Raw genomic sequence first — 21,545 nt, forward strand, 5'->3', positions numbered from 1 at the left:
TGGTCCTTAAACTGAGTGTTGAAGGCTGGGGGTGGGGTGGAGATCTGTCAGGCAAAAGGAAGATAGATCATTCCAGGTGGAGGAAAAGGCATGTGGGAGGAAATTGTGGCATGCAGCAACACTGCTTTCTGTACACAGGATGACTTTTATGGCTGAGAATAAGATGTGAGGAGAGCAGATGGGAAAGCTGAGGATCTGGATGGGGCCAACCGTGAAGACCCTTGTGTGGCAAACTAAGGAATTTATATTTTACCCTGAAGTCTTCAGAGTCCATTTGAAGGACCTGGAGCATGGGAGAGACATGGCCATATTCATGGTTGAGAACTGTAAGTCTTGGCATGCTCTACAGGATTTACTGGGGGAGGGCCAACCGGTTGGGAGGTTTCTGCAGTGGTGCCCAGAGGATGCTATGAGCTCCTTAACCAGGCATGGAGTTGGGGGATCTAAGTCATAGCTGTGAGGTAGAATCTACAGGCTGAGGGACTAGATGTGGGTGAGAGTAAGAAGCTAGGAGGACAGGCACATTCTTCGGAATTCTTGGTCCACTAAGACAGGAGCACCACAAGGATGGTATTTGAGACAGAGGTAGACAGCAGAAAGAAGCAGAAAATTCATGCAGGTTTGGTCAGCTTGAATGTATGCAAGATGCAGATGTAGGTATCCTGAAGGCATTCAGAAATGCACATCAGGGGCTTCCCTGGTGGTGCAGTAGTTGGGAGTCCGCCTGCTGATGCAGGGGACACGGGTTCGTGCCCCGGTCTGGGAGGATCCCACATGCGGTGGAGCGGCTGGGCCCTTGAGCCGTGGCCGCTGGGCCTGCGCGTCCGGAGCCTGTGCTCTGCAACGGGAGAGGCCACGGCAGTGAGAGGCCCGCTTACCGCAAAATAACAAAAACAAAAACAGAAATGCACGTCAGACACTCCAGAGATCAGTACTGTAGATATGAATATGGCAGTGCTTACTGTTTCCATCTTCAGGGGAGCCTTGGGAATAGAGATCTCCCAGAGCAAGCTTGGTAGGAAGAAGAACCAAATGGGAGTCCCAGGGAACAGCAGCCTTTGAGGCTCACTTGTTCATCCCCACATAAGGGCTAGTGGGGAGAGGAAGTTTGAGTTAATCACATTCCTATTGTATAGAGACTTGCTATATGTCAGATATGGTTTACTGGGTATCAGAGGATTATCTTAGAATGGCTGTAAACCATGTTCCATAATAAATTAATTTTGGCTCAGAAAGCAGTTTAAGATTTCCCATTAACTGGAGGTGGGGACAGGGACAGATACAGACTCAACAGTAGAAAAGAATTCTTAGAAATTCCCTTTCAAGCAGAGATCCTCAGAGTACCTCTGAAAGGTGATTCACCGGCTTTTGGACGTTTCCAGTGAAGGGGACTCCTGCTTTCTGACATAACTCATTGCATTGCTGGGCAGCTTCTGATAGTGTCAGAATTGCCTTTCTGCTGCCTCTGGCTCCCCCTTGGGCCTCTGGAATTTCCCTCCTGCTCAGCCATCCTGGCCAAGGCCAGCTTGGTGTAGGCTGTCCCTGTTAACAGAGCGAGTGAGCTGAGAAGCCAAGCTAGTGTGCTGAATTAAGAATATGCAGATTGGGCTTCCCTGGTGCAGGAAGATCCCACATACTGCGGAGCACCTAAGCCTGTGCACCACAACGCCTGAGCCTGCGCTCTAGAGCCCACGAGCCACAACTACTGAGCCCACGTGCCACAACTGCTGAAGCCTGCGTGCCTAGAGCCCGTGCTCTGCAACAAGAGAAGCCACCTCAATGAGAAGTCCGTGCACAGCAACGAAGAGTGGACCCCGCTCACCGCAACTAGAGAAAGCCGCGCACAGCAACGAAGACCCAAAGCAGCCAAAAATAAATAAATAAATAATAAAAAAAAGAATATGCAGATTGTGACCAGCTGAAGGAGGTGGCAAAAGCCACCCACACGGGGGTGGCCAGTGGCTCCCTCAGCATCCAACTCCCACTTTGGGGAAGTGAAACCCACAGGTCGTTTCGATGGAAGACACAGTTTTAATACACCCATACAAAGGAAGTACAGTCACAAGATTAGTAATTTACAGATTCCAGAATCGAGGGGGTGCCATGAGCCGGGGGAAGGGCAGCTCTCTGTCACAGGTCAGCAGCAAGCAGGAGATAGAGCAAGGTAGCAAGCATCTATGACAGTCACTCCTGGATATCCCTGGGGGATTCGTTCCAGGAGCCCCCACGGATTCCAAGCTCTGGGGATGCTCATCCCTGATGTAAAATGACTTTGTACAGTGAATACAGCCTACCCTCAGTATTTGTAGGTTTCACATCCGCAGATAAGGAGGGCCAACTGTACTCATAAAGTGGTTGGGGTGGGGGCTTCCCTCGTGGCGCGGTGGTTGCGAGTCCGCCTGCCGATGCAGGGGACACGGGTTCGCGCCCTGGTCCGGGAAGATCCCACATGCCGTGCAGCGGCTGGGCCCATGAGCCATGGCTGCTGGGCCTGCGCGTCTGGAGCCTGTGCTCTGCAGCGGGAGAGGCCACAACTGTGAGAGGCCCGCGTACCCTGCCCCCCCCACAAAAAAAAAAGTGGTTGGGGTGGAGGAACTGACTGTTTAAAACATTTTTATTGGGGTGGAGTTGATTTACAATGTTGTGTTAGTTTCTGGTATACAACACAGTGAATCAGTTACACATATACATATATCCACTCCTATATCCACTTTCCTTGGGCTTAACTCTAAGTGGTTAATTTCAAAACTGCCCTGGGACAAGCGAAGTGGGAACTACGATGGGCATCCTAAACTCAAGTCCTGATCTAAATGTCCAGACTGGATGTGAGCAGGGTTACCAAACTGTAAAATGCCTAGGCAGCAACTCAGAAAAGCAAAAGTTGTTTTTCTCAAAAGATTTTCTCATCACAGCAATCGCTTGGTTATGAGGGGAGGCCAGCAGTAGAGCTCAGATTAAGATTCTACCTAGAGGTGCCCTAGGTGCTCTGGTTTATCAGCCACTTCTCTGCTGGAGATGTTTGGGGCTCGCTTTACACGTCTTGCTCTCATAAGTAAATAACTTTTTTCTTTGGAACATAGATTTATTTTCCTTGAATTGATTTCAGGGGACACCCTCATGAAGAAACCATATATATATTTTGTGGCTGTTCCCTGCAGCTTGCGGGATCTTATTTCCCCAAGCAGGGATCAAACTCATGCCCTCGGCGTTGAAAGTGCAGAGTCCGTTAATAACCACTGGACTGCCAGGGAAGCTCCCCCCCCCCCCCCCCCCCCCCCCCCCCCCCCCGCATTCCCCACCCCCGTAAAAATATTTTAAGCTTTTAGAAACAAATAGGCAGGTTTAGAACTCATTCATTATTCTAGTGCCCCCTTGATGTTATGGAGAGAATATGAGTTCCTTTGTTCATTCAACTAACTTATTGAGTGCCTGCTCCCTGCTGTGTGACTTGAGATGTGGGAGAACATAACCAAAGTCAACATCCACCATTAGGAAGCATATCTATCTTTAACTAATTGAAATAATGGGGTGGTATTGGGCATCCAGTTTTAAACAGTTGACATTCTTGTCAGTGCATTTGTCTCCTTCAAGGCCATAGCAAAGTCTCGTGGTACTTTCTAGCTCTTTGAGGGTGGGGAGATCACTTTTCCTAAAATGGAACCCAGATTTGGCCCTTCTAGGGCCTCAAGGGTTAAACTAGCATGTTCTTTTCCTTATAAATTAGGGAGTCTTGGTTTGTTAACTGAGCTGTGGCATGGGTCTGGGCACAAAGGTAGAAATGTTGGATCAGATAAAAATCAGCTTTCAAAGGACTATTTTGTTGTTGTTCAGGCTTTAATCTGGAAACAAAACAGACTTTCTCTACAGGTTAGTTAATACAAGGGTGAAGATTTTCCAAAGCAGATTATTTTTAGTTAAAATAACTGTTTTTTAAAAACAACGACTGAAGTAATGAGGGGGAAATTAATTATTGTTCTTAATGTACATTTGTAGTAATAATGTACTTGCTCAGAACAAAAAATGTTGGAGTGCTGGAATCATATGACATGTCATAATTCCTTCCTGAAGTACCTGTGTTCTATTTATAGGCCGTTGTGCAACTAATTACAAGAGCGTCGCTTGTGTGAACGCAATACATTGTTTAAAACCTCAGTGGCTCTGAGAAAATGCCAGAAGGGCTCGTCTAGGACCTTTAACTGAGTCTTTTTCCGTATGATACTGGTGGGATCAATAAAATGGAGGATCATGACACACCTCTCTAGTGTTTAGGGTTACAAGCATTCACTCGGCTGTTAGATGGAGAGCACTTTAAACGGTTCTGTTTTCCAACAGTCAGACAAGTACCCTGTGAGGAAAGTACTGCTCATTGTTCCTGTCTTACCGATAAGAAACAGAGGCACAGGGAGATAAAGTAGCTTTTACTGAAAGTCCTGCCGCTACTTTCGGGCTGACCCAGCCTTTAGACCTGGGGAATCCGGTTCCAGAGTCTCTCTGCTCCTAAGGGCTTTACCCAGCTGCCTCCCAAATTTCCAGCAGAAATCTGCCTGCCTGCACCCCACCAGGTGCATCCCGCTCTGTTGTGTGTTTAGGGGCACAGCCATCGTCTTTGAGGAAGGTGGACGAGTGGCCTTCACCTCTCCAATGAAGGACAGAGCACATTTTTAAAGAGCTTTTCTAAACCAGGAACTCAGAAATCCCAATTTAGAGTGTTCTTACCACCAAACAGTCCTCTTCTGTATACATTTATTCGTCTTCTGTTGCTTTAAGGTTAAAAAGGAAAATATCAGAGCCCTAGATGGCCCAGAACTTTCTTTATCCCAGAGCAAGGGAAAAACCAAAGATTGTATCTGGGTTTTTGAGGAAACTGCTGATTAAAAATTTATGTATTTTATTTGATGTCTGTTGAGATTAGCGTCCTTTTATCTTTTGGTTTCATTTCATTAGTTTCTGGCTTTTTAAAGTTCACTTTTTTTAGGTTACATGCTTCAAATCGACTTGCACTTTGTCTTGAAAAATACATTTCTCTAACATTGCTGATGGTACTAATACATCTGGTCAAATCAATAAAACCTTATCTTTAGCAATGTAGTGGCCTCAAGCACATTGCTTTTTTTAAATTGCCAATAGGAGCTAACAGCTGTGTGCTAGTAGCACTGTTCTAAACCCGCAAAAAAGTTATTTTTCTGCTCTATTTAATGCAAAACTTCCAAACTTGAAATCGTTTTTAGGTAGGCCTTTATTTTGATTTCACTTGACCCCCACTGAGCTGCACTGTGGCCTTGTATGGGAATTGCTCCAGCATCTGACAGAGTGCAGACTTCCTGATTTAAATGTGGAAGTTGGTCTTTAGTGTTATCAATGGTTTTGCTTAGAGGACCCAGAGACTAATTGAAAGGAAGTGCCCAATGGCAGCTTTCTGGTTTCTACCTTTACTATTTTAAAAGTTCATTTGTAAACAGCCAATGTGAAGAAGAAAACATTGATATTTATGTAGGGAGATCTTTGGGACAATACTATATCTTCTTTTGATCTATAGTGTTCGTATTTTAATCTTCAGTTATCTAATTACACTGGTGAGGGAGCTAGGAGCTAACGATGGCCCCCAAATGCTAGCAGCGAAGTATATCCAAAGCTAACGTTATAAGTAACACCAAGATGCACATTAAATTCTATCCAAACCTACATCTCTCTCTTTGCTTCACTCATATATTATGTGTAGTGATAAGAAATTATCAGTATTGGACTGTTTTTGACCTATAAAAACAATTTCAGAGCGTTCAGTCTAATAGTTTATTTCAGGGCTCAGCACATTTTCTGTAAAGGTATAGGTAGCAAAATACTATAGGCTTGGCGGGCAGACAGTCTCTGTGGAAATTGCTAACTGCCATTGTACCTGGAGGCCCACAATAAACAATACGTAAATGAATGAATGTGGCTGTGTTCCAATAAAACTTTATTTCTGGACATGGAAATGTGAATTTCATGTAATTTTCACATGTCACATAATATTCTTTTGATTTTTTTCCCCAACTACTTAGAAATGTAATAAACGTTCTCGGCTTGGGGGCCATACAAAATCAAGCAGTGGCCCGAATTTCACCCAAAAGCCACAGTTTGCCAACCCCTAGTTGGCTGCCACTGCCTTTGTAATTTCTGGTACCAAGCACTTTCTGTTCACTCTCCTAAAACCAATTTCATTACCTCCTCCAGAACTCCCCACCCCAAGCCTTGTTTCACCTTCTTATCTCCCTTCATAATCGGAGTACTTCGTTTGCTCACCCTGCCAGTGGACATGTGAACAGCATCCTCTTTGCTCCTCTCTCCTCCACTACCCGTGTCCAGCAGGTCTTAACTAGGAATTCTCAGTTCTCTCACCTCCTCTGAAGCCTTCTGTTCGCTTCCACCCAGAGCCACTGCTTGATTCATGACCTCTTTGTCACCTGGACTGTTATAAAAGTGACACTTTGGTGACACTCTTGTGTGACAAAAGTGACGCTCTTCACTTTTGTCATTTATCCTCTGTAATCCATCCTCCATCAGGCCACTACTGTTATTTTCCTAAACAGTTTTTATCATATCGGACCTTTCTTTAAAGCATCTTAGATTCTTCCCATGGGTCATAGGCTCTATAGGATAAAGTTCCTATAGAATTTCACGGTCTAGTTCTGATGTAGCTCCCTCGCCAAGCCTATACTTAAGTCACACCCACCCCTCTTTATAAAGTTCACATCACTCTGTTTTCAGAGGTTATTCCTATGCCTGGAGGGTCTTGCCTTGCTTTTTCTCTGATTCTTGATTTCCTCCTTTATTCCACGAGGATGAGCTCAGGTGCCACCTCAGCTGTGACACTTTCCGTGACTCTTCTTTTGCAGAATTGTCTCCTCCTCTGCATTTTCAGGTCTCTTGTGACATACATCTTGGGTATAGCATCAGTCGGAACAACTCAGTTATTTATAGGAAGGTGTCTCTACTGTGTAGATGACTATGGGCTCCCTGGGGGTAGAAGCCATGCCGTAGTCTTCTTGCTTTATCCCTCTTGGCTACACAATATTTCAAAGTAATTATTTCAATCAAGATGTACTACGTATCTAATAACTTTCTTGGTTTATTTATGAAGTCGCGGAGATCTGATTACAGGGTTGCAGAATCCAGTGCCTTTGGGGCCAGGCTGGTGACTTAATGGCAGAAGTGGACAGAGTGAGGTCTGGGGTGAGCTAGCGAGGAAATGCCCCATCTCTGATCGTTGTCGCCCAAGAGTGTGACAGGTGTTGCTGAAGGTATTATTTTCCAAGAGAAATGGGAAAACTAAATTTTTAATATAAATATCCCAGTTTTTCTTTTAATTAATTAATTAATGGCTGCATTGGGTCTTCGTTGCTGCGTGCGGGCTTTCTCTAGTTGTGGCGAGTGGGGGGCTACTCTTCGTTGCGGTGTGCGGGCTTCTCATTGTTGTGGCTTCACTTGTGGAGCGTGGGCTCTAGGCGTACAGGCTTCAGTAGTTGTGGCACGTGGGCTCAGTAGTTGTGGCTTGCGTGCTCTAGAGCACAGGCTCAGTAGTTGTGGTGCACAGGCTTAGTTGCTCCATGGCATGTGGGATCTTCCCAGACCAGGACTTGAACCCATGTCCCCTGCATTGGCAGGCGGACTCCTAACCACTGCACCACCAGGGAAGCCCCCGGTTTTTCAATATGGGCAACTACAAATTCACCTTCTAAAGAAATATCTTGTGGGCACAACTTTTAAAATACCAACCTGTCTGTCGGTTGGATGTGGCACTTGAGACCCCAGTTAGCAGACCCCGATTGGTCACATCTCTTCATTAGCCACGGACAGGGCCTGGGAACCAGAGTGTGCAAGTCTGTGTGATGGGAGAAGGCCTTGCACGTGTGTGCTCTGTTCTCAGCCTGCGTTCATCCTGCCATCTTGACACTCTGCCTCCTCCACCTGTTGGTGCTTAGCCATCTTCCAAGGTGTGAAAGCCACACACCACAGAGAGTTCCATGGCTTTCCATCCTTTCTCCTCCCTGGTGACACCTGCCGGGTCGTTAAGTGAATGGGCTGGGGTGACCTCCTGTTCCGCCTCCTCCCCGGAGGTGGCTGAAACCATCTGGGAGAACGTCCATTAGGAACATCCATTCTTTTTTTTTTTTTTTTCTGGTACGCGGGCCGCTCACTGTTGTGGTCTCTCCCGTTGCGGAGCACAGGCTCTGGATGCGCAGGCTTAGTGGCCATGGCTCACGGGCCCAGCCGCTTCACGGCATGCGGGATCCTCCCGGACCGGGGCACGAACCCATGTCCCCTGCATCCGCAGGCAGACTCTCAACCACTGCGCCACCAGGGAAGACCAGGAACATCCATTCTTGATGGAGGTTCTGGCTGTTTTTGCTGACAGCTGTTAGCAAAGGCTTTTGTTCCTAGTCAGAGCCCTGGTTTTCTAGTACACCAAGAATGAGAGGTTATTAACGCCCTTGGAGCTAGGAATTAAGTTGTCCTTATGTTCCAGCCTGTCTGGGTGGTCAGTAACCACTTCAGAGAATCACATGAGACATTGCCTGTGGGGTTACCTAGAAAAGAGAATTTTAATAATTGATTGCTATATTTGGTCTCCCATAAATGATTGATTTCCCACCCTTCCCCCTACGGCCTTTTGCTGCCTGCTTCTCAATTGTATATGAATCAGCAACAACTCAGTTCACCTCATGGCCTTTCTAAACTGCTTGCTCCTTCTTACTCAGTGAGATTACTGGCTGTTCAGAGGTATTAACACTTCGTGTAAACTTTTTAGTCTAAACTGTCCAGGCTTTTATTTCCTTTAAAAACAAAGCAATAGAATAATACCAAAAAAAAAAAAAAAAAAGAGAGAGAGAGATCAAACCCAACCAAATTCTCTCTTTGGTCTTTTTCTGTGGATCTGGGACCTGAGCTTCTGAGACCAGGAACCTGGGGAGAGATGGCCTTGTTGGGCAGATCTAGGTGGGAACCTAGAAGTAGCACATTCCTAACGGTGTGGCGCTTTCCTGTGTACAGAACACTGTCACATGGGTGGCTTGTGTGTTGCAACCACTTTGAGAAGAGGGCTCAGAGGAGCGGGTGGCCTTGCTCAAGGTCCGTGTTCAGGGAAGTGTCATGCCGTGCCTCTTGTAGGCTCTGGATGTGACCCTGTGTCCTTGAGGCTGGCAGAGGGACACTGACAGAAAGAAGAGGGAAGAAGACGTTCCCCTCAAACTCACATAACTTGATAAAAGTCCTCTGGGCCCAACACAAGAGGCAGCTAGCTTGTGTTGGATATGTTATTATTAAGTAATAATATTGAGTACTCACTGTGTACTGTTAAATACTCGTTATGCTAGGGCATTTAATTCTGTCGGAAGTGACAGTTATCATCTGCATTTTAGAGACAGAAAGTAAACTTACTGTGCCCAAGAACAGACGGCAAGTTTGAACTTGGTCTACCTGACCGTTGTCTCTGTTGGTTCTTCTGCTGAGTTGCCAAGGGGGAGGGGTTGGTAATGAATGACTTGACACTTGTGACATGTGGGAATCTTTCCAAAACATTATCAACTGTGACTATCCTTTGTGGATTGACTGTCCTGTAAATCCTTTTGAAAATGTTTCCATTGTCGGTTCTCTGGACCAGTGGCTGTTGTGACAGGGGCTCACTACTTGAGAACAGTTACTCGTCTGAATTTAGTGATAGGAACCTGCTCTGTGTGTTATATTATCAGGTGAATGTCCTTAAGGTCAAGGTTTTGAGCAGATGAGAAGGCAGGGAACTTGATAATTTAACAGTTGCCATTAAAACCAGGATTTTTCTGCTGAAATTCAGGTGGAGTTGATTTTTTAAAAAATTTGTGACTAGAATATTTTACAAACAGAAAGAAGGAAAAGAGGTTTCCCAAGTGTGTGATAGTAGCACAGAATGAATCACTTGTTCTTTTTAAATAGGGTCTTCTACTGCTACAGATCTCATGGTCACATTCATGCCTGGTGTTGGTCATAGCTTCCAGTTGTGTCTGATACACGTATAGGATTTCGGACTTACAAGACCTTAAAATTCTGTATTTACCTGTTTTTACAAGGGGGAAAAAATCTAGGTGTTTTGTCCAATTGAGGGTAGGCTGGTAGGTTAACGCAGTCCATAATTGGATTTAACTTTGTCACGTGTCTCTCTCCTGGGGCAAACATATCCCGATCTTCTAAGGGAAGAAAGAACTGGATGTAAATGTTCCATGTTGAAGACATAGTAGTTAACCTTCCCCTATCATCGTCTCACAATTCTCCCACTTGAATTTTAACCCTAACTTCAGAATTTCCCAGTTCTTTAATTTAGGTGACCAATATCCCCTCTCCCGAACACATATATTTTAGCAAATCCCAGAATTTAATCCGAGAAGTACTACTAAGAAACTGAGGTTTGCAGAAGTTAAGCAACTTGACCAAACACTCTGCTGTCCAGTAGTTGTGACTTTAAAAAGAGGAGAACAGTAGTGGCCAACTCATAGAGTCCACAGAGGATTATATGAGTTAATTACTACATGTAAAATGCTAACAACAGTCCCCGGCACATAATTAGTTCTCAACAAGTGTAAGATACTGTTATTACCCTACATCTAGGAAGTAGCAGAGTTGATTTCTGTCTGGTTTCATTCATTGTTTCATCAGATGTTTGTTGAACACCTGCTGTGTGCTATGTTCTGGGGAGATAGCCCATCCTCATAACCATTGTGCTTTATTATTTCCAGTTTAATTTCAAGGAAGATGTTCTCCTCCTTTGTAGGAAATTGGAAAATAATGACACCAAAGAGATGATGATTTGTGGTCCACCAACGTTTTGTCTTTAAGTCTTCAAAATAAGCATCACGGGTGGGTATTGCTTAAAGAAAGGACATCTTGAAGTCATTCCTGTTGATCTCAAGATAGTGCTGACTTTTTGTTGGAGCCTATGATAAGAAGGGAATGATATAGTTGTTCACATAAAAAAAAAATTGAACCTATTGACAGAATGATGTTTCTGAACTCAGAAAACAGTTTTTCTCCGTTTACTTTTAGAGGAATTGGAGGTTTTATTTATATTTAGTAAACAAAGCATTTGCCTTTGAAGGACAAAGTGAAATATTTAAGTTGATAGAGGTCAAGGTTTTTATTTATTTATTTATTTTTGCGGTATGCGGGCCTCTCACCGCTGTGGCCTCTCCCACTGCAGAGCACAGGCTCCGGACGCGCAGGCTCAGCGGCCATGGCTCACGGGCCCAGCCGCTCCGCGGCACGTGGGATCTTCCTGGACCGGGTCACGAACCCATGTCCCCTGCATCGGCAGGCGGGGGCTCTCAACCACTACGCCACCAGGGAATCCCCAGGTCAAGCTTTTTAAAGCCAAAATAAATTGAGAAGAATCAGGTCTTTCTACTAAAGCTGTACAGAGTCAGGAATTTGAAATAATATGAAATATTGGATAGCAGTTGTGTGTTTTAAAAAGGCAATGGCTTTCATTAAAATGACTATCATCTGGATAATAATCAGATATCTGACCAAACAGGCTTCCAGGGCTGGGGCTGCTGTCTTCCCTCTAGGTTGACGTTTCTGACTTTGTGATATTTCGTCAGTGTCATTCACAAGCTGTGTTCGCTTGAAATGGCAAAGGAAGTGTACCCTTGATTGTTCTTCACAGTTCCCTGGCTTTGATGAGTCATTGCTGGACAGCCTTCTCAACCAAGTGCCGATAAGAATAGACACACAATAGAAAAATTAAACAACTGAGAGCTGAAGCAGAAAGAGCTGGGACTCTGCTGTATTTAGCTGTGTGACCTTGTGTAAGCCACAGTATTCCTGGGCCCTGGGTTTCTCATGCATACAATAAAGTTTCTAGGGTCTCTTGCTGAAGTTAGGTCAACTTTGGAATTTAATATCCCCCAAGAGAGATAGGAGATATACAGCACATTCAAGGGACAGTGATTCGTGATTTATGTAATTATCGTAGCTTTGTTGACTGTTGGAAAATAGCAGTGGCCGATGAGTCAACCTGGCATGTAGCTTTCGGAGATCAGTGATGCTTTTTTTTGTTAAAGTTATGCTTTAGTCAGGTTTTTTTTTGGGTCCCAATGGTCAGGGTGATGCCAAGTTCCAGAAATAGAAGCCCAGATCTTGTTCAGAGGACAGTATGGAGGGGACGGTTGTCACGAACTTGTTTTCCTAGCCAAGCCTCCACTTTGGCTTTCCCTAGGGAAGATGTTAGTGGGTGACCACGGGGGTGTAACATCACCATCCAGCGAACCATCCGCCCCAAACATGTTGCTTGGAAGTCACTATCAGTGACAGAGAAGAGGCAGGTGGTATTTTAAATCTCCTTCCTCTGCCGGGTTTGATTCTCCAAAAATCCATGTGAAAGGGAAACTCCAGGCAAATGCATGTTCTGTGTTAGGAGCTCCAGCTGCAAACACCTGGACTAAACATGGGCTCCTTTAGAGACAGGCAGATCTGAACCATCCATCCTTCATCCTTCCTCTGGGTGCCTTCTCCAGTAGCTAGAGAAGCAGGGAGAGAATCCCCTTTCTCTCAGGCATGGACCCGAGCTTGCCTAATCTGCTTATTCCGTGCTTCCCCCCACACAGTCCAGCTGGTCTTCCCACCGATGCAAATCCCCACGTATAATAGGAAGAGGTTGGACTGGGGGTCAAAGGAGGCCTCACTCTGAATCCCAGCAGCGCTCCTTCCTGGCTGTGGAACTTGGGATAACTTACTTAGCTTGGGCAGCAAGCATAGTGGTATTAATGGTCTTAGGCAGGTAGTGTGTGTCTTCATCGTGTCGTCAAGAATTGCTCTGTATTCTTTTAAAATTTTTTTTTATTGGAGTACAGTTGCTTTACAGTGATATTAGTTTCTGCTGTGTAGCAAAGTGAATCAGCTATACGTATACCTCTGTCCCCTCTTTTTTGGATTTCCTTCCCATTTAGGTCACCACAGAGCATTGAGTAGAGTTCCCTGTGCTCTACAGTAGGTTCTCAGCATTGTATTCTTAAACCTTGTGAAAACGCCTCCTCCTTAGAGGAGAGAGTGAAGGTGGGGCCGAAAACTAGACCTTGACCTTTTCCTCCCTTCATCCCTGAGAGGGTGTGGAGGCAGATTTGACCTCACAGAGATCAGCAGGGACCCCCGCCTCCTACGAGGGGCCCCCGCCACGAGGACAATGGTCTTCATATTCTGTAAGCAACAATCTACTTTAAAAAAAAAAAAGAATCTTACACAAAACTGTCGTGTGTAAAATGAGTTAAAGAGTTCCATTTATAAAAATATGGTTAAGTTGAAATTTATAATAAACTCAGGAAGAATGATAAAGCAGTTTCAGTGAACAGAAATTTGAAATAGCGGAGATAGTAGATGACTTTTATGATCTTTTTCCTATTACATATAGATAAGTAATTGCAAAAATTTTTTTTTAATTTATTTTTGGCTGCGTTGGGTCTTCGTTGCTGCACGCGGGCTTTCTCTAGTTGTGGAGAGCGAGGGCTACTCTCCCGTGCGGTGCGCAGGCTTCTCGTTGCAGTGGCTTCTCTTGTTGCGGAGCACGGGCTCTAGGCACGCGGACTTCAGTAGTTGTGGCACACGGGCTCAGTAGTTGTGGCACACGGGCCTATCTGCTCCGCGGCATGTGGGATCCTCCCAGACCAGGGCTTGAACCCGTGTCCCCGGCATTGGCAGGCAGATTCTTAACCACTGAACCACCAGGGAAGTCCCTCAAATGGTATTTTTTTAAACAGATCTTCTTCCAATCAAGTGATACTCGTCAAAGAGAAAAGATAGAAGGATTATAATGCCAAAGCTGCCCAAAATATATAGACTAGCATGTATTTGTTCACATGTAACAGATGGGAATCGACTTTTAAATTATTGCAGTTTTTTCCAAAATGCTTATACATTTAAAAAATAAATTTAAAGTAAATGTTAAAACATCTGAAACACCTCCGTAGAATCCCAAGGTTTGGTAGAAGACTGTTCAAAACACACTCCCTGAAGTCTTACAGCAGTCAGATCTCAATTTGCTCTGTTTCCTGTTTGATTGTAGCGTGTATACAGTTTTCAGTACTGAAAGCCATTTGATATAAAAAATGGTGACATTTGAATAAGGTCTGCAGTCTGGTTGACAGTGCTGGATCAGTGTCAGTTGCTTGTTTTGATATTGTACTTGAGTGATATAAAATGTTGCTTTGGGGGGAAGTTGGGTGAAGGGTGCATGAGACTCTCTATACTATTTTTGCAGTTTACTCTGAGTTTATAATTATTTCAGAATTTAAAATTCTTTATAAAAAGTCATTTGAAAATGATCATCTTCTAATTAATTGTTAGGAGGGAGTACAACAAGACCGAGTGCTGTATATACCACACTTTTAAAGTGGTTTTCCATCTATCTTACCTTATTTTGAAAAAAAGCATCTTTCTTTCCTTTCCACTGAGTCTGTATCCTCCACACTCACTCTGTCACCTACTGTGACACTGTTGAAATTTTGGAAAGAAAACGCAGCCAATGGCAAATCAAGGAGAGCCCTCTTTCAGGAAAACTAATTTAGCTGCCGCTTAATTACTTAATAAGAAAATGGTACCGAAACCCAAGAGTTCGTTCTGCGGTCACCTGTACAGAAAAAGGTCTATGAACGATGTAGCATGTTTTTCTGAGGCATTCCTGTGCTCAAAACATTAGTAATTAGGCCAAAGAATATCAACATGCCATGAGATCATAGGGCCACATGTACAAATCAGCATGCCCTATAGTCTGTTGTGATGATGCAACGTGAGGAGTGTTATTCTACCTGAGAAAAGATAAAGGAGTGGAGATAATTTTAAAAGAATAAACCTTTGATCCATTCACTTCTCCCTGTGTAAAGTAAAAGTGGTCATGGCAGTCATGAAATACAGTTCTCTGTTCTCTTGGATTTTACAGTGTGCTGTAAATGACTGCTTTGTTCTTTGATAAGATTGATGGTGGTTTTGCTCTATCACTTGGAGAAATGCAACAGAATTCCCTGAGCCAGCCGTCTGTCTTCAATGTAATTGGCAAAAAGAGTGATTGTCTCGAGTGTTTTGACTAGAAGTGGATTGGTGGGGTTGATCACGTGTATCAGACACCTGCGAAGGTGAGCTGACCCCAGCACATTGCTTTAGCACATGTTTTAACATATGCTAGTAGAATTACATAAAAAAAAAAAATCCATTTACTCCACCAAGCCTGTAAGGTCCTGTGCATTAAGTAGGGCATTTGTTTTGTGCCAGTTGTGAAGCCTGCCTGGGCTGACCTGAGGGACTGGGCTCTCAGCTCTCCAGATGTCACTCTGTCTGACCGGCTTTTCTGGCTTCTCCTCCAGGGTTATCAATGCCGGGAAGAGCACACACAATGAAGACCAAGCCAGCTGTGAGGTGCTCACCGTGAAGAAGAAAGCAGGGGCCATTACCTCAACCCCAAACAGGAACTCAGCTAAGAGACGGTCCTCACTTCCCAACGGGGAGGGGCTGCAGCTGAAGGAGAACTCGGTAAGACCCTCCTTCATGCTCTGTTCTCGGGTGAGAGGAACATGCACGCTGTGGCCCCGTCGTGGGATGGTCGGAATGGAAGAGAGAAAAGCCATGTCCCCAGGGTTAGTGGAGTGGCAGGTCTGTGCTCAGGGTATCACACCGTCACAGCGAAGGTGACACATGGAGTTAGGAAGAGCTGGTGTTCAATTCCCTGGCGGTGCAGTGGTTAGAACTCTGAGCTTCCACTGCTGGGGGCTCGGGTTCCATCCTGAGTTGGGCAGCTAGGATCCCGCAAGCCGAGCAGCATGGCCAAAGTAAACAAACAAACAAACAAATAAATGGAGCAGCTGGTGTTTAGGTTCTAAACCTTTAAAGTAAAGAAAACGCCCATATCATATATGAGTTTTGCTGCAAGAATTAGTATATATGTTTGGTGGTTTTTAAGAAGCTACTTCAAGGTTTTTGTGAAGGAGATAGTACCTGGAAGTCTCTCAGAAGCAGTGGGAGGAACTCAAGCCATCGGCTTGCAGCCCTGCTACACACCACTCTGCCCCTCTCCTCCCCTTTCCTGCCCCTTAGAGTTGCCCAGTTGGAGCCTTGTTTGATGCTCTTCCAAATTAATATTTGTTTCAACTGGCCCAAAGCCCTTGCATCCTATGGGGTAGCCCTGCAGACCGGATGCCCTGTTGACAAACCACAGAGCGTTTCTCTCCTTTCCAATTTCTGGAGAACAAGGCAGACATCCTCGGAAAGTTCTGAAGACGCTCTCAGAAAAGTATAGGGAACAATCAGTACTCTGTCCATCGGCAGATTGAGTCCTACAGAAAAGAGACATTAAATGGGATGACCCCAATGTGACTATTTATTCTCATGGTCTTAGGATATTTTTGTCTGCAAATTTCTATAGGATTGTAAAGGATCTAGGAATCTCTTCTTAGTCTAAGTGATAGTGTCTTATTGCATTTACGCTTAGGGAATAAGAGTACTGACTTATTTTGGTAGCATTAGTTCAACTTAGGGTTAGAAAACACAGTGACCTATGGAGATTCATCAGTTGTGCTTGCTTTCAAGGCTGAAGGAAGCACTGACTAGGCCTCTCCCAAAAAGCGAGAGTCAGGGACCCAGATGGGCAGGACAAAATAATACTGGTTAAGTGCATGGTCTCTGGAGTAAGACGTTTCAGAACAGTCCATTGCTTAAAGCAGTTGGATTTAGGGATAGTTATTTATTCTTTGAGCCTCACCCTTTCTCTTCTCTAAAAAGGAAGGATAATAATGGTAACTACCAAATACGGTGGAAGAGGCTAGTTGCAAGTAAGAAATCCAACAGTCCATGTAAAGTCTTGAGCCAGTGTCATCATTAATAAATCCTTGATCAATGCTAGTGATTATTATCCTAAAGTCAGTTCTACTTCTGTAATCCTCTGCGGATAACGCCCACTGGGTTTTCATTCATCTGTAAACTGGAGATCACACAATGTCTTTCGTACCTTCTTGATGGACTTATTTTGAGGATTGAGTTTTTATGGAAAAGAGACATTAGTGATAATTGGGTATGGGTGCCAGTGACTTAGTGTTGCTCTTTCCCCTGGCAGGTCTCCTCTGCCACTGGATATAAAGTGATTTCTGTAAAACTAGGTCAGTGTTGACATTTGGCTGAAGGCCTGTGGGTGATGGCGTTTTCCCTTGTTGCTAAGTTCCTCCTAGAAGTGCAACTGGGAGTAACTTTTTACCTTTCTTTCCTTAAGAACAGTGAAACCAGTGCATAAGCCCTTTAGGATGGAGCCAGGGCCCTCCTTTGTGATGGCTCTGAACCTCTGTGGGGTCCATGAGCCACTAGGAGGCAGTAAGGGCATGCCATGCAGAGCCGGCACCTCTCCCGCTGCCTTCCTGCTTTGGCCACAGCAGCTTCACTTCCACCTGCCTTATGTATTAGGCTACTTATTAGAGTTTAAGGCAAGAGCTGTGCTGCCTTTTTCCTTTTAATTGTGGGAAATTATACATAAAATAAAAGTTAGCATTTTAACCATTTTTAAGTGTGCGGTGCAGTGGTATCAAATACATTCATACTGTTGTTCAACCATCAGTATCATACACCTGCTGAACTTTTCCATCTTCCCAAACTGCAACTCTGTACCCATTAAACACTAACTACCCCTTCCTTCTCTCCCCCTTCCCCTCCCCGTCCCCCGTCCCTGGCAACTACCATTCTATTTCCTGTCCCCGTGAATTTGACTACTCTAGGGGCCTCCTATAAGTGGAATCATATATTTGTCTTTTTGTAGTTGGCATATATCACTTATCGTAACGTCTTCCAAGATTATCCATGTTGTAGAATGCGTCATAATCTCATTCCTTTTTGAGGCTGAATAATACATATTCTGTTGTGTGCATACATACCATTTTGTTTATCCATTCATCCATCGATGGACACTTGCTTTCATTGTCTCTTGTGAACATTACCACTATAAACATGGTGTTTGAGTCCCTGCTTTCGATTCTTTTGAATATACACCCAGAGTGGAATTGTTGGGTGATACGGGAATTCTGTTCAATATTTTGAGGAACCACCATGCTGTCTTGCACAACAGCTGCACCATTTTACATTCCCGCCAGCAGTACACAAGGGTTCCAATTTCTGCACGTTTTTGCCAACGCTTGTTAATTTCTGTTTTTCTAAGATAATAGCCGCCCTCGTGAGCGTGAAGTGGTACCTCACTGTAGGCATGTATTTCCCACGATTAGCGACGTTGAACATCTTTTCACGTGCTTCTTATTGGCCAGATATATCTTCTTTAAAGAAATGTCTGTTCAGGTCCTTTGCCCATTTTAAAATCAGGTTGTCTGTTTCGTTGTTGTTGTTTGTGCTGCTTTCTAAAAGCTTGAAAAGCATAACCTAGTGTGCCAGGTGACTCACTGAGTGCGAGCTGTGTTCCAGGAACTGGATGCTGAGGGTTCAGCAGGGAATAAAACAGACAACAGTCCCTCCCTACAGGGAGCTTGCGTTCTTTGACGGCGACAAACAATTAAAATATATAGCATGGCAGATAAACACTACGGAGAAAAACAAAGTAGGGAAGCAGTAATGATAAGAAGCGTGAGGCTTAGGGTGGTTAAAGGAGGTGTCAGACTGTAACACGGGGGCAAAGACCTGAAAGGGCAGCTGTTGCGTGGAAGAACATTCTGACATCCTAGGCAACTGTAAGAACCCTGAAGCAGGAACAGGCTTGCAGTTTCTCAGAGAATCTGCCAGGAAGCCCATGCGTCTGGAGCAGACGTAGTAAAGCCTGGGTTGCAGGTGACATTGTCAGAAAGGTTATAGAGGAGTGAGACAAAGTGGCAGGACCTCGAGGCCGTTATCGGGACTTTGGCTGCTACACTGAATGAACCATTGGCTAGCAGAGGTCACTGGATATACTGCTTAAAAGAGGCCGGTGATTTTTGCCATCTAAAGACATCCCTTAACTCAGATATGGTGACACTGAGGAAAGGGCAGTGACAGCATAGGGCCCAGGGCAAGAAAACACCCGCAGGAGACAAGTAGGGTGGGTCCCCCCTTTCCCCCTGTGATTCTCTTCCTTCACCCAGCAAGTGTGTGCTGAGCTCTGAGTCTGCACGCTGGGCCTTGGCGCTGAGGAGATGAACTCAGTACAGTTCCCACCCCCTCGAGCAGAGTTGGGGAGGGGAGGAAGGGTCGCTAAGCAGCAGTACTACAGTGGAGTGAGTTTTAGGAGAAAGAGAAAAAGTCTAGGTTGTGTGGACGCTCAGATTGGCCCCTGGTGGTTTGGGGAACAGTGGAGGGGATAGGCTGGGTCAGGTGAGGGAAGGCTCCCTGGAGAAGTGACATTTGAGCTGTCGGAATTAACCAAGCAAATAAGAGAAAGGGGAGCTCCTGACAGAGGGAACGTGCACATACGGAGACAGGCTGGCGTGAGAGTGCGTGGGGCATGTCTTCCCACGTTTGGGAGCACGTGTAGTCACTTGGAGGGGAATGAGGCAGGAACAGCAAGCAGGTGTCACACGCGAGGGCCACTGAATGCCCTAATAAGCTGGAATTGTAACCAGTGACTTTAGACAAGGGCATAACGGACTCACGACAGTGGGGAGGCTGACTTGGAAGACGAAGGGAGCACACCTAGAGGCTGGGACACCTAGGAGTCTGGCTCGTGCAGAAATCTGGGTGAGGGATGATGAAAGCTCGAAATAAGGCAGTGATTAGAGCAAGGGGCAGGCTCGGAAGAGATGATGTGAGAGGTCCTGTTGACGTGACCAGGTGACCAACCATGTGGGGCAGGGGAGAGTGGGAGATGCCAGGTTTCAGCCACTGGGTGCTGGTCCTTGAAAGTGGACCCCTGGGGCAGGCACAGGTTCAAGGTGAGGAGATGGGCGGAAATGGCGACTTGAGTTTTGAGGATGCTAACTTTCCAGGGGGGAGTGTTTTGTAGGAAGTTAGAGCTGAGGGATTGGAGCTCAGAGCAAGTCTAGGGGGGCTTAGAATTCAGGAGTTACAAGCCCAAAGGAATTCCAAGAAGAGAGGGGAGTTGTCAGAAGCAGAAGTAGCAATGCTGCGGGCCACAGAGAGGCCAAGAAAGATAAGGATGAAAAAATGGCAAATACTATTATAAGCAAGAAATGCAGCAACAGGATAAATAATGGCATCATTATTTCATTTGCAAATAGAGAGTTGACAGGCATGAAGGATGGTGAAAGGAAGATGCATGGACTCTCTCCAGAATACATGTGATGAATTTCTCCCTCGTTTTCGACCTCTTCATCCGCAACAAACTTTGTACAGTCAAAATAAATATTTCCACCAGACTTCTCTAACGTATAATATCACCTTCATCTTACTTGGAGATTGAAGAAAGCCTAAAGTTTCCTGTAAGATCACATTAGATTCACCATGAAAAGAGGAATTATCACAGGAATATTTTTATATGTTAGAAACATGGGAGGGGCTTCCCTGGCGGTCCAGTGGTTAAGACTCCGCACTTCCGCCACAGGGGGCGCAGGTTCGATCCCTGGTAGGGGAACTAAGATCCCGCTTGCTACGAAGCATGGCCAAAAAAAAAAAGAAAGAAAGAAAGATCAGTGATGTGCAAGGAATTCAGCAGGAGCCTAACTTTGTATTTGAAAGCATAGCGTAGTTGGGTAGCAGTGAGATGATTATTTATCACTGGTATAAAGATTATAAGACAACTTTAAATTTTTTTAAGCTTTTTATTTTATATTGGAGTACAGTTGATTAGCAGTGTTGTGTTAGTTTCAGGTGTACAGCAGAGTGATTCAGTGATACGTATACATGTATCTATTCTTTTTCAAATTCTTTTCCCGTTGAGGTTGTTACAGAAAATTGAGCAGCGTTCCCTGTGCTCTACAGTAGGTCCTTTTTGGTTAACCATTTTAAATATAGCAGTATGTACCTGTCAGCTTTAAGCCATCCGTCATGCCAACTTACAGAGAATTATTTTATCCTATTAGTACAAGTAATTGTGTAGCCAAAGGAGTCAAATTAATCCTCCTGTTTTAAAACAAACTTAAAAAAGATTTTGGTGGATAAAATAACATACACTCTGTTTTGCTTCTTGTAGCTTCCACGAGGCATTTGCTGAAGGAGCGTTGTTTCCTGTATTTGGGTGAGCTCTTCACAGCAGCGCCTTACTTATAAGAAAGAAAATACAAATTAATTTCAGGTTCCATCTACATATAGAGGAAAACGTCAGGAACAGAAGAAGCCATGTTCGAGAGAAGTCATAAAACTTAAAAGGAATACAAAGAAAAGAGTTCCAAGGTGTTCTGTGCTATAGTTTTTTAGCCTGAAGAGACGCAGTGGGATATGGTGAATTACTGATTGTATGCTCCCTTAAAAAATACTCGGCAATGGATCTAGTTTCTTCTTTTTAATTTAGAGTTTAGTGATATAATTAGTGAAATAAAGAAAGAAACATTTCTCTTTCGAGGAATAAGGAAGAGAAGTTTTGAGACCTCTGGGTATGAAGTGGCTATGAGGGAGAGAAGGATGTTTTCTGTGACAAGTTGGGGGTG

The 21,545-nt window shown here is 44.7% G+C and overlaps 1 protein-coding gene across 3 annotated transcripts in view; it reads left to right on the plus strand.

Moving 5' to 3' along the window:
- The window catches only part of PPM1H (protein phosphatase, Mg2+/Mn2+ dependent 1H), a 271,045-nt gene that overhangs the window by 78,281 nt on the left and 171,219 nt on the right, over positions 1-21,545 (plus strand). For all 3 annotated transcript variants that reach the window (XM_032645109.1, XM_032645110.1, XM_032645108.1), the window contains exon 2: positions 15,354-15,519. In XM_032645109.1, coding sequence (XP_032501000.1) covers positions 15,354-15,519 — 166 coding nt within the window. The remainder of the gene's footprint in view (positions 1-15,353; positions 15,520-21,545) is intronic.

Source organism: Phocoena sinus, chromosome 10, assembly GCF_008692025.1.
Source record: "Phocoena sinus isolate mPhoSin1 chromosome 10, mPhoSin1.pri, whole genome shotgun sequence".
In the NCBI taxonomy this organism is placed as follows: Eukaryota; Metazoa; Chordata; class Mammalia; order Artiodactyla; family Phocoenidae; genus Phocoena; species Phocoena sinus.